The 16,407-nt window shown below is 37.7% G+C and overlaps 1 protein-coding gene across 5 annotated transcripts; it reads left to right on the forward strand.

The window, feature by feature from the left end:
* The first annotated feature begins 2,561 nt into the window (after positions 1-2,561).
* LOC130562943 (uncharacterized) lies at positions 2,562-8,211 on the forward strand. Of its 5 annotated transcripts, none has more exons than XM_057348283.1 (12): positions 2,562-2,644; positions 2,751-2,783; positions 2,901-3,197; positions 3,389-3,709; positions 3,893-4,006; positions 4,087-4,111; positions 4,189-4,238; positions 4,834-4,876; positions 5,050-5,084; positions 5,969-5,991; positions 6,098-6,173; positions 7,475-7,635. In XM_057348283.1, the coding sequence occupies exons 1-12, from the start codon at positions 2,620-2,622 to the stop codon at positions 7,537-7,539; spliced, it is 1,107 nt and encodes a 368-aa protein (XP_057204266.1). In that variant the 5' UTR covers positions 2,562-2,619; the 3' UTR covers positions 7,540-7,635. The 5 variants fall into 5 exon arrangements, 4 of the variants coding, with proteins under 4 accessions (XP_057204266.1, XP_057204267.1, XP_057204269.1 ...); XM_057348284.1 differs by having other exon boundaries at positions 4,837-4,876; XR_008964022.1 differs by lacking the exon at positions 6,098-6,173 and having other exon boundaries at positions 4,711-4,876; positions 7,475-7,488.
* The last annotated feature ends 8,196 nt before the right edge of the window (positions 8,212-16,407 follow it).

A 16,407-nucleotide genomic window follows, 5' to 3' on the forward strand; every position in this document is an offset into this window, starting at 1 on the left:
TTGTGGCGAGGTGTCCCTTTAAAATATGTGTTTGAAATGTTTCATTACGGCATTCACTTCCATTTGGCTCCATGGCCTTTTCACAACTCTCCTTGATTTGGGCACTGCAATAAAAAAGAAAAAATTGTTTTCTTGGAATGTCGTTTAAAGGGTTCTAATTATGCCCTTCGAACGTTTTAGTTTTGGGTGTACTTAATTATTCAAAAATCATTTTTCACATACTTTATAGAAACTCTTTACAGTAAGATTGTATTTGTTAACATTGGTAAATGTATTAGCTAAAATGATGAGCAATATAGTTATTTCAGCATTTAAAAATAATCCTATTGTTAATTTTCATCAAATACAAATTTGAAAACAGTATGATTGTCTGCAAATTATGCTACCATTATTAACGTAATAAAATGATATATACTGTACTGTGGTAGAATCACAGCCTCATCTGACTTTTCACTAGTTGTTGGTGACATTATAATTGATACATCAATTAAATTGATATCACTAATCATCAAGATCTTGTTATTATTTGCATCATATTATTCCCAAGACTGTTTATATTCATTTAAATGTTTTTAATTTGTTAATATGATATATAACTGACAACTAATGCTAAAATCTGCACAAATTCAGTATCTCAAATGTCAGAATATCTTAGACAGTAAAATTAGCAATATTACATTGACTAGGGCTGTCAACGTTAACGCGTTAACGCATGCGATTAATTTTTTCAAATTAACGCGTGAGAAAATATTTATCGCAATTAACGCAGCATCCGTTTGTTTTGACATCCTTTGTCTAGCGTTACATTATGTAATCACGCTCTTATTCGTGTACAGGCTTTTAAACCACTTAAGCGCGATTTTAAACAGTTGCTTTGAGCGTTCAATGAAGATAGACAGCTTCTAAACTGTGGGACGCGGCAAAACGCAACGAGAGGTCCAGTCTGGTGTGTACAGTAACGGCTGCGTCGGTGAATCTCTGTCAGACAGCGCATCCGTGTTAAGTTCTCTTTCGTGCTTGAATGGATAAAACCACACAAGATTATGTCAGAAAGCCCGTTTTGTCTAGCATTTTCTTAAGCACAGACTTCAAAGTGTAAAATAAAATCTTAAATGAATGCAAAGAGTTGTGAAAATGGGAGTGCGGTGACGGTCAGATCTGCGTACTGAGACAGCTCTTAAAGGGGCCGCGCTTCTTAAACGTGCTGCTGTGACTCCTGTCACTAATGTTAATCAAAGAACAAAATAAAAGAAGAAATCAATGTGATTTTATAGCTTTAATGAGAATTCTTCTGCATTTAATTTATAATTTAGCATTAAAGACTGTAAAGTGTCCTTCAATTTCCTACATGAGCTCTCAATTATACTGTTGAATGGCTATAATTAATGTTAAAATAATCAATTTAATAGAGACATCAGTTACAATACTAATATCAAAATGTTAGCTTTCATAAAATGATGCTGTTAAAGAAATATGTTGTTTCTACATCAATTTGAAGATTAAATGTGAAATTATTAAAATGTAAAAGTATATTTTAAAATATAATTGTTGTGTGCGATTAATCGTGATTAATCACAGAAAAAATGTGTGATTAATCCGATTAATTTTTTTAATCGATTGACAGCACTACTTAAGACCAATACAAAGAAAGGATTTTTAGAAATCTTGGCCAACTGAAAAGTATGAACATGAAGAGTATGAGCATGTACAGCACTCAATACTTAGTTGGGGCTCCTTTTGCCTGAATTACTGCAGCAATGCGGCGTGGCATGGAGTCGATCAGTCTGTGGCACTGCTCAGGTGTTATGAGAGCCCAGGTTGCTCTGATAGTGGCCTTCAGCTCTTCTGCATTGTTGGGTCTGGCATATCGCATCTTCCTCTTCACAATACCCCATAGATTTTCTATGGGGTAAGGTTCTATGTGTGTTAGTACGTGTGCATATTGTGTGTGTGGAGTGTTTTGTATGTGGGTATGTCTGTCTTCTGTGTTTTCAACCTTTTCTTGTTTTTGCAGGTACAACTTTAATTATTTTGCTTATAGTCAATATGTCTCATGTACAGCTGCTTTGTAACAATGAAAATTGTAAAAGCGCTATATAAATAAAGTTGAGTTGAGTTGAGTTAACACAAAATAGCCTGATTCAGATAGCACAGGTACATCTGAAAGACGTCTGCAAAAGATCTGGAAAACATCTGCTAAACATCTTAGGAAGAGCAGTTTTACATACATTCTAAATCATAAACATCTTACAGACGTCTTCTAGATGTCTACATGACATCTGACAGCAGACGTCTCAACAATGTCTTGCAGACATCAAATAGACATCTGCCAGATGTTTGTGTGCTATTATGGGATATGAAAATAAAAATGTGTGAAGATGTGAGAATAGATAATAATTCAAAAACCCAAGAGGAAAATAAGAATAAATGCTTAATGTTCAGACACATGGATGTGAGTTCACGTGAAGTTTTACAATGTGTTCCGCCTTCACAATGTCACTCTTATAAACAGTTCAGGTCTGTGTATGAGCACTGCCTCTTTCTCAACAAACTGCTTTCAGGTCCTTAGAAACTGAATGTGTGAAGTGACAGCGAAACAAACCGTCCTCAGAAACGAACATGGCTGGCTTGTTTCTGCTCACATGTAAGTATTACTGAAACTACTACATTACAATAAACATAAATAAGCCATTTGCAATCGAGTTGTTTGGTGTGGTGTTTAATACTGATGATTATATAAATACTTTCAGTTGTCTTCGTTAAGCTGCTCCTTCAGACTCAAGGTAGGCTATGTTCAAATGCTACATTCAAATATTGTGGTAATTGTCCTGTTGGGTTTTCCTACAAACTGTAAATGAGGTCACCCGCAGCATTTGAATCAATATTTTTCTTTTTGACAGGTCAAAACATCCATCATGCAAAGATTTACAGTGTAAACCGAGAGGTAGCAGAAGGTGGCAGCCTACAGGTTACCTGCAGCACTTTTGGCTATACGACAAAGAGTGTTTATTTATATCTGTGTCACAACGGTAAAGCTATAGAGATCAAAAAATCGAATCAAGCAGACGTCGCCTTTATAATCAACAGTATAGAAAAGGATAACTCAGGCAATTACAGCTGTGTTTTCTCAGAAGAACGTTTGTTAACAACTCAAGTGACGGGATATGGAGAAAACCATGTCTTCATTCAGGTCACAGGTGAGGTGTGATGAAACATACAATATGAAGTTTGTTGTCGTACAAAGTAATTTATGACACAATTCTTTTAATACTGTGTGTGCTACTGTGTTAAATCTGCCAGACAAATATGCCATAGTTTATATTCTCATTGCAAATATTTTGAATAGACATTTTTTTGCATTATTGAGTTAAAAAAATTCTTTACCCAGAATCTTTGATTCCTGCTGAGATACGTTTGCTTAAGGCTGACGTGTCCGAGGGAAGTGATGCCGAGTTTAACTGTTCAACATCAAACCCTTTAAACACAACCCAGCCCAGGAAGATGATCCTGGCCTTTCTCTTAAAAAATGGAAGAACTATTCAAGTGAATACGTGGGATACCACGGAGACAATGACAACATTCACTCTCAGAAAAGTCCGGTTAGAAGATGCTGGAACATACAGCTGTGTTGTGATGTTGAACATACTCCCTCATCCTGACAAGAGACTCTGTGGAAAAAATGAAGTCAACCTTCAGATAAAACAACACTGTTGAGTATTTTCAGGAGTAAAGCTTGATTTTAAAGTTACATTGAGATGTCATTTTTTCAGATCATGAGTGAAACCTGACTTTATTGGGTTATAATAGTTATTATTGATTTAATTCATAAGAATTATTATATTATTTGTGAAAATGAACATCACACAAAATATTGTGTGTTTGTCTTTGACAGCGGCATCTGTATCAAACAGTAACAGTGGAGAAGTCCGATTGGCTATCATGTGTTTTATCATATTGTTGGTCATCAGTCTGTTACTGGGTATTTGGCTAATAACACAGAAGCGAGGTACAGAAGCTCTCAACACTTTTTTCACTAACTACAGACAATGTTTTAACTTCTGTTGACAAGTATTTCTTCTTTAATAGGTTTCATTGGATGCCTCAATAAAAGGTCTGAAATATATTTATATTTAATAACAAAAAAATCTGTGAAGTTTTGGACAGAACTAATGTGTTTGTAATGAACAGATGTTTGAACAATGAGGAGCAGCTCAGAGAAACTGAAGTAGTCTATGAAGGTATTTGTTATATGGTAGTATACAGTATGTGTATATGTCTTTTCAATGTATTGTATGAATACTGTATTAATAACTGTATTTATCCTCCACCACCTAAAGGGATAGTTCATCAAAGAGTAAAAATTCTGTCATGAAAGCCTGAAGTCGTTCCACAGCCGTAAGACCTTGGTTTATCTTCGGAACACAAATGATGATAGTTCTGATGAGATGCGACATCATTCTGAGTCTGACACCCCCTATAGACAGCAACACAACCTACTGTCAGAAACCTCTCAGACCTCAGTAAAACTATCAGCATTTGTGTTCTGAAAATGACTTAAGGGTGAATAATTCAAGACAAAATGTTCATTCTTTGAGTGAACTGGTGCTTTAACAAACAGACTCCCTGTTCAAGATTCAACATGTAACTGACAGCAATGATGTCTCTGTGATATTTTGTACACTTTTGTACTGCTGTTATTTCTTTTTACAGTATATTGAACATTACATAGTCACGTTTATGCTGTGTGTTGATTGAACCTCGTGTGCAGCCACTGAAATCCTTCTGCACTGCTTTTCCTTCAAGAAATCTCTCATTTCTTTTCATTAAAATCAGAAGCAGGTGAAGCAGAAGCTACCGGTGAAACACAAAGCATCTGGTAAGCCACTAAATAACAAGCTTCATATTTTGACTTTCCTTTTTCTTTTAATAATTGTTTGCGACATAAAGACTTGTTCAATTCCAGTCCTTTTTGCTCTGACTGTTTTCTTGCCACTTTCTGTTCTTCATTATTTTTCTCTGTTCCTTATTTCTGGGACTGATTCCTCACAGCGAGCTCTCAGAGTGGAATGAGTTCTCTGACAGTGGTAAGTCTGTGTTCATACATTTATTAAAGATGGTGTTCATTGTACACAACATTATTAATACTGTTTATACATAATTCCATGTCATATTGGGAGGAAATAATTCTGGTTAATTCCAGGGCTGTGTTTTATTAACAAGGAGAACAATGAACACGAATGTCACAGCTCTTAATGTAACCCATGTTAAGAGGTTTAGAATGTAGGTACTGATATGCCTCCGTGCTTTTATCATAACTGCTCACAGAAGACCAGTCAACGTCGAACGATAACACGAAATAACTGAATAGTCGCTTTCCCACTGAAAGAATAGTTTTGTAATTTCTGAACTATTTATGGAACAAAATGAAACTCCTTCGCCGGATCAGGGTCTAACCAGCAGAAGAGGAACGACCAATGACTCAAGCAAATGCCGATTGGCCGAACGCAACTCATTTGAAATACATTTAGAATTTACTTTACAAACATGACAATGTATACAAAGTCCAGACACTTCCAACGCGATTTTGACGGCACGATGCAAAACATGAAAATATTTACATGAAATTCGGCTCAGATAGCTGGGCTTGGAATTAATCACTGGGCAAAACAGTGCTGCGAAAAATGTTTAAACTAAACAAGACTACCAAAGAATTAAAGACCAGTCAGAGTGGTTCAGAACGCAAATTAGGCAAGTGGTACAATCTTTTAGATCTTTTAGCCTATATTCTGGTAATACGGGGACGAAAGACTTAAGAAAAAAGAGTTTTAGTTCCTGCAAGAGCTTTAGAGATTGTAAACGGTTTCTACTGTTACTGAAAAAAAAGCTTTAAGACCCTTGTAATGGACATTGAATTACATAAATAGGATATTTAAAAACTGTGTTAAACTGTATTTTATTTTGTCTACAGAAGAAGATCAACATGTTTATCAGGTATGTCATCATAAGCATATTGAATTTAACATTTACATTTATGCATTTGGCAGACGCTTTTATCCAAAGCGACTTACATTGCTGTATCCTATACATTTATACATAGGCATGTGCAATCCCTGGGATCCAACCCACAACCTTTCGTTTTTCACGCAATGCTCTTACCACTGAACTACAGGAAAGTGAGAAAAATGATATACATACAGTAGAGTAGTGGATAAACATGATATCTGGAGGGCATATTTGGACAATAATTGCTTTTAATGCCCTCCGGGTGCAATTCAATCGTGTGGTACAAAATAGACAAAACTCAAAATGGACATCAAACTTGTATAGTATTTACTGGACAAAATGATTTTGTAAAAAGCACACTATAGTGTATTAGGGTTTGCCAAGCATCCTTAAATTCTTTTCAAAGTTAAGCTTCAGTTTATACTGCAAACACACCAAAATGCAACCTATGGGAGGCAAATCCTGCCAAATTTAAATAAATAAATTAAACGATAAAAATGAAAACCAGATTAGCAATTTCATTATACACAACTGCGTGCACAATATGTGCCAAAATGAAAAATAAAATGAAATTATTTTATTTTCATTTTCATTTTTACACTGACAATGCGTTGTCCCTGTCAAATTGAAAAAGAAAATGCAATTGGTGATTTGACATTTCATTTTCACTAAAATCTCGAGGCATGAATTAATAGTGTGTGCGTATTAGATGTTTTTTGCCATGACAGCTGAACTTCAAGGAATTTAAACAGGCGCATCATTTAAAACATGCAGACGCTCATCCACACCCACTAATTAACATGTAATTTGCATGACCGTGAACAAGAGAAAGAAAATGAAAACGAAGACGAAAACGAAAATGAAATAAAAGAGAAAATAAAATAAAATAAAAATCAAAGTTTACATTTTAATTTGAATTGTGTCAGTATTATTGCGTGAACATTAATAAAACCTTTGTAAAAAATGTTTTTACAATTTATTTTTCACATTTACCTTTTCATTTTCAAATTGGCAGTCTTGCCTCGAGATTTTAGTGAAAATGAAATGTCAAATCACCAATTGCATTTTCTTTTTCAATTTGACAGGGACAACGCATTGTCAGTGTAAAAATGAAAATAAAATAATTTCATTTTATTTTTCATTTTGGCACATATTGTGCACGCAGTTGTGTATAATGAAATTGCTAATCTGGTTTTCATTTTCATTTTCATCGTTTAATTTATTTATTTAAATTTGGCAGGATTTGCCTCCCATAGCAACCAACATGTTAATGCATCTCTAAATAATGTCAAGATGTCAATTGTCCAAAGTTGGACGTCACTTTAAGCCACTACTGTACATTAGACATTTGATTTTGTTCACGTGTTCTGTTGCTTCCCTCACTCTAGAAAGTATGAAAAATAGTGTTAATACATCTGCCCGTCTATGTTTGATGAGACAATTATCTGTGAGATTTACATTTCTTTCACAGCTAAATCCAGACATGGAGGGAATATGTGCCGAGTATGCCACAGTGTATCAGAGCAATGGATGTGAAAGTCCTCTGTAATGTGTGTCTATGTGAATATTTAACAATAAACAATCATGCAGCTTTTTCTGAATCTGGATTTAATGAAGTGTCTCACTTTTTTCTCTTTTCACCATTCAGATCAATGATTAGGAAATTGCAGTAGGCCTATAGTTTAAATCACTATGAGATGTGAGCACTTTGCTAATATATGTTATGTGACAATATGTTGTTTTAGAAAACGTGATCTGACAGAACTGAACTTCAGTATGATTAGAACTTCTGCACGAGCAGATACACAATGTTGGACGTGAATCATGTGTGTATTCAACTCTATCTCTACCGTCGCTTTACTTCTCACATGATGCAATATATTCACACATGAGAAACAATGTGAGGGTGCTTAAATAGAAATCTGCTGCAGGGTGTATGTGGTTACTGGTCAAACTAAAATGATTTATATATTTACTACATCGTTTCTGAGAATCAAGGAGAGAACTACATACTGCTGTGTGTCTAAACAAAGCTATAGAGAACCAGCAAACAGCTACGAAAACACAAACAAGACAAAACACTGTTTCCATTGCCAACGAATGTGATTGACTTACTGTTCTGGACTGCGTTTCTTTACGCTACGTCGTTCTTAAGTTATACCTTAAGCTGTACCTTATCATTAATATGTGTTTCCCGAAACCTTCTTGATTAAGTATACCTTCTGTAAGTCATGCTTTCGTAAGGTTGGTCTGGACCGCTCTTAGCTATACCTTATCGCCTTTGATGGTTCATACCGCCATGCAAAACGCTTTTATACATCGCAGTTTAATTTCACATATAAAATTTAATATAATCATTTAATATAAAATTCTATTTAGTAAATAAGTTAAATTTACATTTTTACTTTAACTTAGTTTTAATTTTACAAATAAAATACTCAGGTTTAATACACTGAGTGTAGGCTATTGAAGTGTTTTCATGTATCAAATTATCATTCACTGATGGTTGTTAACGTTTTTAATTACAGCCTATTATCCCAAGGCACATCAGCTGGCAAACCATTTGACAGGAAAGGCGTAGTCTATATAAAGGGAATGAATGTTATGGGGAGTTTGGTCAAACTATGGCAGAGGGACAGTGAATAGTTGTCTTAAATCAAAGCTGTCCGCTGAGCCAGTTAGTGTATTTCCACAATTTCATTAGAGAACATTTTAGTCCCTCTGGCTACCATGTCAGAAGAGGAAACTTCCAAAAGAGGAAGTCGCACATAAGAAGGTTTACCTTAAGTAACTTCAAAAGGTATAGTTTGGGGAACACGCCTAGAAAAGGTATAACTTTTCTAGTGGAGAAGCATATTGTTGCAGCTAAAGTCAACTGGAGCACGTAAGTGTAATTGATTAATCTTGTCTTATTGAGTTGAGATACTAAACGCTGTATCGTAGCTTTGTTTATTTCCGCGTTTGTCACGTGTTGAAGTCGCCTTTGTTATCGTGCCGGTTTCGCTTGTTACTCTGGGCTATTGGGAGGCGTGCCTTGCTGAATTCAGCCACGTGATCTAGACAGGTATTTAAGTGCGATTAACCACCGCGGCAGCGCTCATCGCGTGAAGACCGAAGAGCATAAAGACCATCGACTCTTCCTGCGCGACTCCACCAAGCAAGGCCACCGACAAAGCACTTGAGTATTAACTTTTTGCACTTCTATTTATTCTCCTCTTGTTATTTGTCTTGTATATTTCTTATTCCCTGCTTTTGAATATGTGTTTTCAAATCCCTACTGTCACTACAACTCGTAAATCACCGGTATCATGTAGAAGGCCACGCAATGCTAATGCTAATAATCTGCGCACTCTTTCAACGTTCACAGCTACCTCAATTACATTTCGCATTGGTTTATGGAACTGCCAATCTGCTGTAAACAAAGCAGATTTCATCACAGCTATTGCTATACACTATGGTCTTTCTCTTTTAGCACTTACTGAAACCTGGATCAAACCAGAGGACACTGCCACACTGGCTGCCCTCTCTAATAACTACACTTTCTCCCACAGCCCACGCATATCAGGGAGGGGTGGATGAACCGGTCTACTTATCCCCAACGACTGGAAATTCAAACAGCTGGCACCCTCATGTGACAACACCTCCTTCGAGTCACATGCTGTTACTATCATCTACCCTGTTAAAACTCATGTTGTGGTTATCTATCGTCCCCCAGGTCAGCTTGGACATTTCTTGGAGGAGTTGGATACGCTTCTGTCATCCTTCCCTGAGGATGGTACTCCTCTGGTGGTACTTGGAGACTTCAACATCCACCATGAAAAACCGCAGGCTACCAACTTCAACAACATGACTGCATCGTTTGACCTCAAGCGAGTTCCCACTTCAGCAACCCATAAGTCTAGTAATCAACTTGATCTTATCTACACACGACACTGCTCCACTCATCACTCCCAGGTCACCCCCCTGCACACGTCGGATCATTTCCTGATCATTCTTGATCTCGACCTAACTTCTTCAGACACTACACATGCTTCCCCACTGGTCACATTCCGGTGCAACCTGCGATCATTTTCTCCCTCCCGCTTATTATCTGCGGTCTCTGCCACGCTCCCCCCTTCTGAACAGCTCTCTCTCTTGGATACTAACAGTGCCACTGACACTCTTTGCTCCACACTAACCACCTGCTTAGACAACCAATGCCCTCTAACATCTAGGCCATCTAGGGTATCCCCTTCTGCCCCCTGGTTATCAGATGTTCTCTGTGAGCATCGCGCCACGCTCAGGTCTGCTGAGAGAAAGTGGCGCAAATCTAAAGAACCCGCTGACCTCGGTCTCTATCAGTCTCTCCTCTCTTCTTTCTCTGCTGATGATTCCCGCTCTGACCCACAATATCAACTCGTCTCTCACCACTGGTACATTTCCCACAGTCTTCAAAGAGGCCCATATAACCCCGCAACTGAAGAAACCCACTCTTAATCCTGCACTGTTAGAGAACTACAGACCGGTATCACTCCTCCCCTTCATTGCTAAAACTCTTGAATGGGTGGTATGTAACCAGTATGTAATACAGCACTTTGCAGTAGGCCTACATTCATAAGACAGATGAAAGTGCTGTTATGTACTGAAGCTTTAGAAACAAAACAAACGGTTCGAAAACATAAATGTATGAAATTAAAGCGAGCAATTATGCATTTTGCCACCTTCTCCTGCATCATCGTTACAAGCGACAGGGTACACAGCTGCAGGCTTGATGACTCAAACGACTCCTGGTTTGGAGCTGTGTTTGGAAGTCGCTTTGGATAAATGCATCTGCTAAATGACTTCCGTTGGTTTCACATTTAGTTCGATTGGCTGGTCCAAACCCTAGTTCGATTGCTCCCCCTGATGGACTGCGTTCATATTATTTTTTGGGTCCGAACCATGGGTCGTTTGCGTCATCAAGCCTGCAGCTGTGTACACTGTTGCTTGCCTCACTCAGCAGATGGGAAAGAGTTAAGACGTTTAGTTGTAAAAGACAAACGCTGTCTACAATATCAAAGTTACAAGAACTTAAATCCACAGGCACTAATACCTGTATTAAATACTAGTCATAAATACAAAATTTCATTTAACAAGGGGTTTGCGCTATGCATTCAATTAATGCTTTATTCGGTTTAAATCATTTTCAATAGTATACAAGATCAGTATACAACCCAGCATTAAATGAAAACACTCCTCATATGATCTTGTATACTGATCTCAATTTGCACAAAACTGTGTTTTATGCAAATTGAGAAATACATGAGCAAACACGCGCAGAGTTTTGCACAGGCACAATGATCTCACTCGCAGTCATTTGTAGTGGAAAAATGAGCATTTCTCCAAAAAGCTACAGTAAAATAAATCCATATGTGGTGTGCATACAGTGTGGGATGACCCTTACAGAAATCAACCATCAGTTTTTTCTACTTATTAGAAATATAGTTTCTGTAGGCATTTGAAGTAGAAATTTTTGTATTTCTCCAAAACGCTACAGTAAAATGTACTTATTTATGTTTTTTATTTTTAATAAATTTGCAAAGCTGTCAAAAATCAGTTTTTTGTTTTGTCATTATTGTGCATGGAGTGTAGATTAATGTAAAAAAATAATCATTTAAAGTAGTTTAAGATAAGGCAGCAGCATAACAAAATGTGAATAAAATGAAGGGGGGTGAACACTTTTGCAAGGCACTGTATAAGGTTTGCATATAGTGTGGGATGCCCACTTCCAGAACTGACCATCATTTTTTTCTACTTATTCGAAATACTGTTAAGGCATTTGAAGAAGAAAAATGTGTATTTCTCCAAAACGCTACAGTAAAATAAGTCCATATATGGTACGCATATAGTGTGAGATGCCCACTACCAGAACTGACCATCAGTTTTTTCTACTTATTCGAAATACTGTTTCTGCAGGCATTTGAAGTGGAAAAATGAGTATTTCTCCAAAACGCTACAGTAAAATAAATCCATATGTGGTGTGCATAATGTGGGATGGCCCCTACAGAAACCGTCCATGATTTTTTTCTACTTATTAGAAATAAAGTTTCTATAGGCATTTGAAGTGGGAAATACTGTATTTCTCCAAAACGCTTCAGTAAAATAAGTCCATATATGGTTTGCATATAGTGTGGGATGCCCACTACCAGAACTGACATTCAGTTTTTTTACTTATTAGAAATAATGTTTCTATAGGCATTTGAAGTGGAAAAATGTGGGTTTCTGTAGGGGCCATCCCACACTATAAGCATACCATATATGGACTTATTTTACTGTAGCGTTTTGGAGAAATACACATTTTTCTACTTCAAATGCCTATAGAAACATTATTTCTAATCAGTAAAAAAACTGAATGTCAGTTCTGGAAAGTGTGGAAAGAGGTTTTGAATGGGAGTCTATGGGCGCCATTATAAGTATAGGGAAAATTTGGGAGGCTCTCACAGACTCCCATTCAAAACCTAGATACCTATATATTCACGCGTTATTTTTTCGCTTTGGACCCATGAATGACTACATCAAATCGAGCGGCCCATTGAGGAATGGTGCACTATTGGAAGCGATCGGGTGGAGGGGGTGCGATAGGGGGGTGAATAAAAACCCGAAAAATCCCATTGACTTAACATTGCGCCCAACTTTGACGGGTTGTAGCTCCGAGTGAGGATATCGTAGAAACATGAAAATAATACACGATTTGAAGAGGCTATCAGGCTCTGTAAGAACATCACTCACAATGGGGTGTAAGTTGTACCCCTGGGGTGTAAGAGCCTCCCAAAATTTCCCAATCACAGGAAGCATGCCCATATAAGGCGTCCCGTGTTGAATTTCTTAGCAGTACAACCACTTAAGAGACGAGGGGGTGGGCTCATTTTACTCAGGCTACCAATCAGTGTGACATGATCATAAGAAGTTATTAAGCCACGCCCATAGCAACCATTTACAATAACCTAGCAACCGATCCCATAGACTCACATTATAAAAAGTCCATGTGGATATCTTTGCAACACAGTGTCAGAGACAAGGGGGTGTTCTCATTTGACTCACACAACCAGTGTCACAGGATCATCTTGAAGCTATTAAGCCACGCCCATAGCAACCATTTACAGCAACCGATCCCATAGACTCCCATTATAAAAGGTTCAGGTGGATATCTTTGCAACACAGTGTCATAGAGACAAGGGGGTGGGCTCGTTTTACTCAGGCAACCAATCAGTGTCCCAGGATCTTCATGAAGCTTCGAAGCCACGCCCATAGCAACAAAACATGTCACCCTAGCAACCGTTTAATACCTATATCTCTGCATCAGAACATCGTAGAGACACGGGGGTTGGTTCGTTTCACTCATAGCTTAGAGCATCATCAATTAGCACATGCTAAGCCATGCCCATAGCAACCAAACAGGTTAGCCTAGCAACCATTTAGCAAAACCTATTTCTCTGCATCAGAACATTGTAGAGACATGGAGGTTAGTTTGTTTCACTCATAGCTTAGAGTATTATCAAGTGCAGATGCTAAGCCACGCCCATAGCAACCAAACAGGTTAGCCTAGCAACCGTTTAGCAAAACCTCTATCTATGCATAGGAACATCGTAGAGACATGGGAGTTGGTTTGTTTCACTTGTGGCTTGAAGCATCATCAGTTGGCAGATGCCAAGCCACGCCCATAGCAACCAAACACATTAGCCTAGCAACCGTTTAGCAAGACCTATATCTCTGTATCAGAACATCTTAGAGTCATGGGGGTTGGTTAGATTCATTAGTACTTAAAGTGTCATCACCCTAGTGCCGAATTCCGTGGTTTGCCACGAAAGCATCACTCACAGTTTCTTTAGAAAATGTACTATCTAGTTACAATTAATATCACATCGATCAATCTGCAACATTTATAATTCAAAGTGACAACAACAGCCATAAATACATATAATAAATGTCACAATCAACTGCTGTGTCATTATTTAGTAGAAGGAATAACTTGATATCCCTGCCATTCATTCTGATAAGTGCAATCGCTGTAACTCCTGTGCCATTCATTCTAATAAGAGCGATCGCTGTAACTCCTGTGCAAGACTGCGTGTCCATCTATCACATCCACAATAAAGTATTAGTTAGGGCTGTGACGGTAGCAGTTTTTTACCACCGTGGTGGTAATGGACAAATCAACCGCGGTTTGCGTGTAGCAACCACACGAGTGAAGAGAAATATAGACCTTATTTAAATACTTTAAATTGTTAAATACTTGAAATTAAAATATGATATCTGAAATAAATGAGGATGAAACATCTCACCATGTTTAATCCGCAAATCCACTAGTGAAACAGCACACTACAGCATATAAAACATTTAAATAAACATCAGTAAATAATGAAAACTTAAATTATATAAGAAAGTTAAGTATTAAATAAAAAAGCTCTTGTTGCAGTGACAACTTCAGTCAGTCGTGTATTAACCCTTAAAGAGCAGGTTTCATGAATCTCATAAAATTACCTGCATTTCAGTGTGTAACGTAGCTTTCCTTCAATTTTGACGATCTGCAAAGTTGTTATTCCAAAAAGTCCATGAGTCGACTCCGAACCGCCCAAACAAATCGTTAGACTTTCGAATCTTTTGAGTGTAACATCGATACGTCAGTGTAACGCATCAGCACAATCCCCGCCTTCCCACGAAACAGGAACACTCTGACCTGCCCACTAGCACTTCAGGTAGTGTTGCGTATACAACATGTCGAGGGTGTAAGGTCGGAGCCAAGATGTCCCGACCAGAGACTATTCTTCTCCTGAGAAACAAAGAACGGTTCTAAGCACAGTGGGGAACCTAGGCCAAAAGGGTGCCCCTTCCTGAAAGAACAACACACCGATTCCTGATAAAAAAATAATCATCTCGGGAAAAGGACAGAGAGCATCTCTCAATACAGTGAGAAACCTGAACCAAAAGGATATCTTCCTTTGAGAAACAACGGACTCCCTCCAGTACAACAAACTCCCTACTGAGCTAACACCTACATCTCAAACGATGCATAAAAATGAATCACAGATGCAGACCTCACCCTGCACCCCCAACTGTTCCTTTCCTCCCCTCTCACTCAACGCAGGACACCCAAAAGCTCTGAGGACCGTACACAAGAAAAGAACACGTCACATACACAAAAAACATACACATGTTTGGTAACATTCAAAAGGTCTCAGTGCAACTGGTACAATGGTCTCACTCCCATAACAACAGAATGTAATGACAAGTTTTGTAAGAACTTAGCAAACATCCCTCAGTGCTGGAACATTTCTCACACATTTGGTGACTTTCACCAATCACCTACTGTATGCAGATTAAGTACAGCCCCAGGGATCACAAGACCCAATCACAGCCAAATTCCTAACTCTAAAGCACATTTCCATAATGCTTTGTTCTGGTTTGGTATTTAAGGGAAGTTGACAAAAATATCAAGGAATCTGTAGCCAGATCTCCCGCACAAATTCCTGTGTGTCGTCTCTTGCCAGGTATGCAACATTGAACTTCTCTTTGCTTTATTTCTTATCATTTTCTATTATTTGTTATTGAATTATATTGATTGCCATTGATTATTGAATTGAACCTTGAATTGGATTTTGAATTATGCTTCCCTTACCTGGCTAATAAATTGTTATGTTTGAATTCATTCTGTATTGTTCTGAGTTTATAAACTTTAGTAGATCACGCTATATCCTTTGTTTCCGCAAATCTACATTCAGGTTAGTGACGGACTAGAATCCTGTATTAGGTGGAGCATTGGGCACGCCAGCTGAGATTTTAGAGCTCCGGCTAACTACTTGGCATTAGTTTAAGTGTAATTAGACCGTAGGGGCTATCGTTTCCGTTTAGAACAGCACATAGGATGTCTGACCAATCTAAATAGGGCAAGTCACCAAAACCTCTGGTTATTGTAATATTATTCTAACTAAGTGTACATAGGAAACTATGGCATAATTATATAAAGCTACCGTCTGAGGAAGTAAGATTGGTCTATTTACAGTTAGGTCCATAAATATTTGGACAGAAGCACATTTTTTGTTATTTTAACTGTGTATGAAAGTGTATTCGAGTTACAGTTTTATAATAGATATTGTCTTAAAGTGCACACTCTCAGCTTTATTTAGCGTGTATTCACATCCAGATTAGTTGAAGGATTTAGGAATTACAGCTCTTTAATATGAAGCTCCCCCTTTTTCAAGGGACCAAAAGTAATTGGACAGTTGAATAAAAAGCTGTTTTATTCACAACTTGCATGGAGATCTCCCTGAACCCCATGATGTGGGTTCACAGCAACAGCTTCCAAATGCAAACACCACATGTAGAATCAACTCCAGACCTTTAACATGCTTCATTTATGACAAAATTATTTAAGGAAAAGCCCATACC

Source organism: Triplophysa rosa, linkage group LG12 (genome assembly GCF_024868665.1).
Source record: "Triplophysa rosa linkage group LG12, Trosa_1v2, whole genome shotgun sequence".
Lineage (NCBI taxonomy): Eukaryota > Metazoa > Chordata > Actinopteri > Cypriniformes > Nemacheilidae > Triplophysa > Triplophysa rosa.

Bases quoted from the DNA above. Each gene is read 5' to 3' on its own strand.
- LOC130562943 (XM_057348283.1), top strand. From the start codon at position 2,620: ATGGCTGGCTTGTTTCTGCTCACAT. The intron at 3,710-3,892 runs GTTGAGTATTTT...TGTCTTTGACAG, and splicing joins CCTTCAGATAAAACAACACT to CGGCATCTGTATCAAACAGT. The intron at 5,992-6,097 runs GTATGTCATCAT...ATTTATACATAG, and splicing joins AAGATCAACATGTTTATCAG to GCATGTGCAATCCCTGGGAT.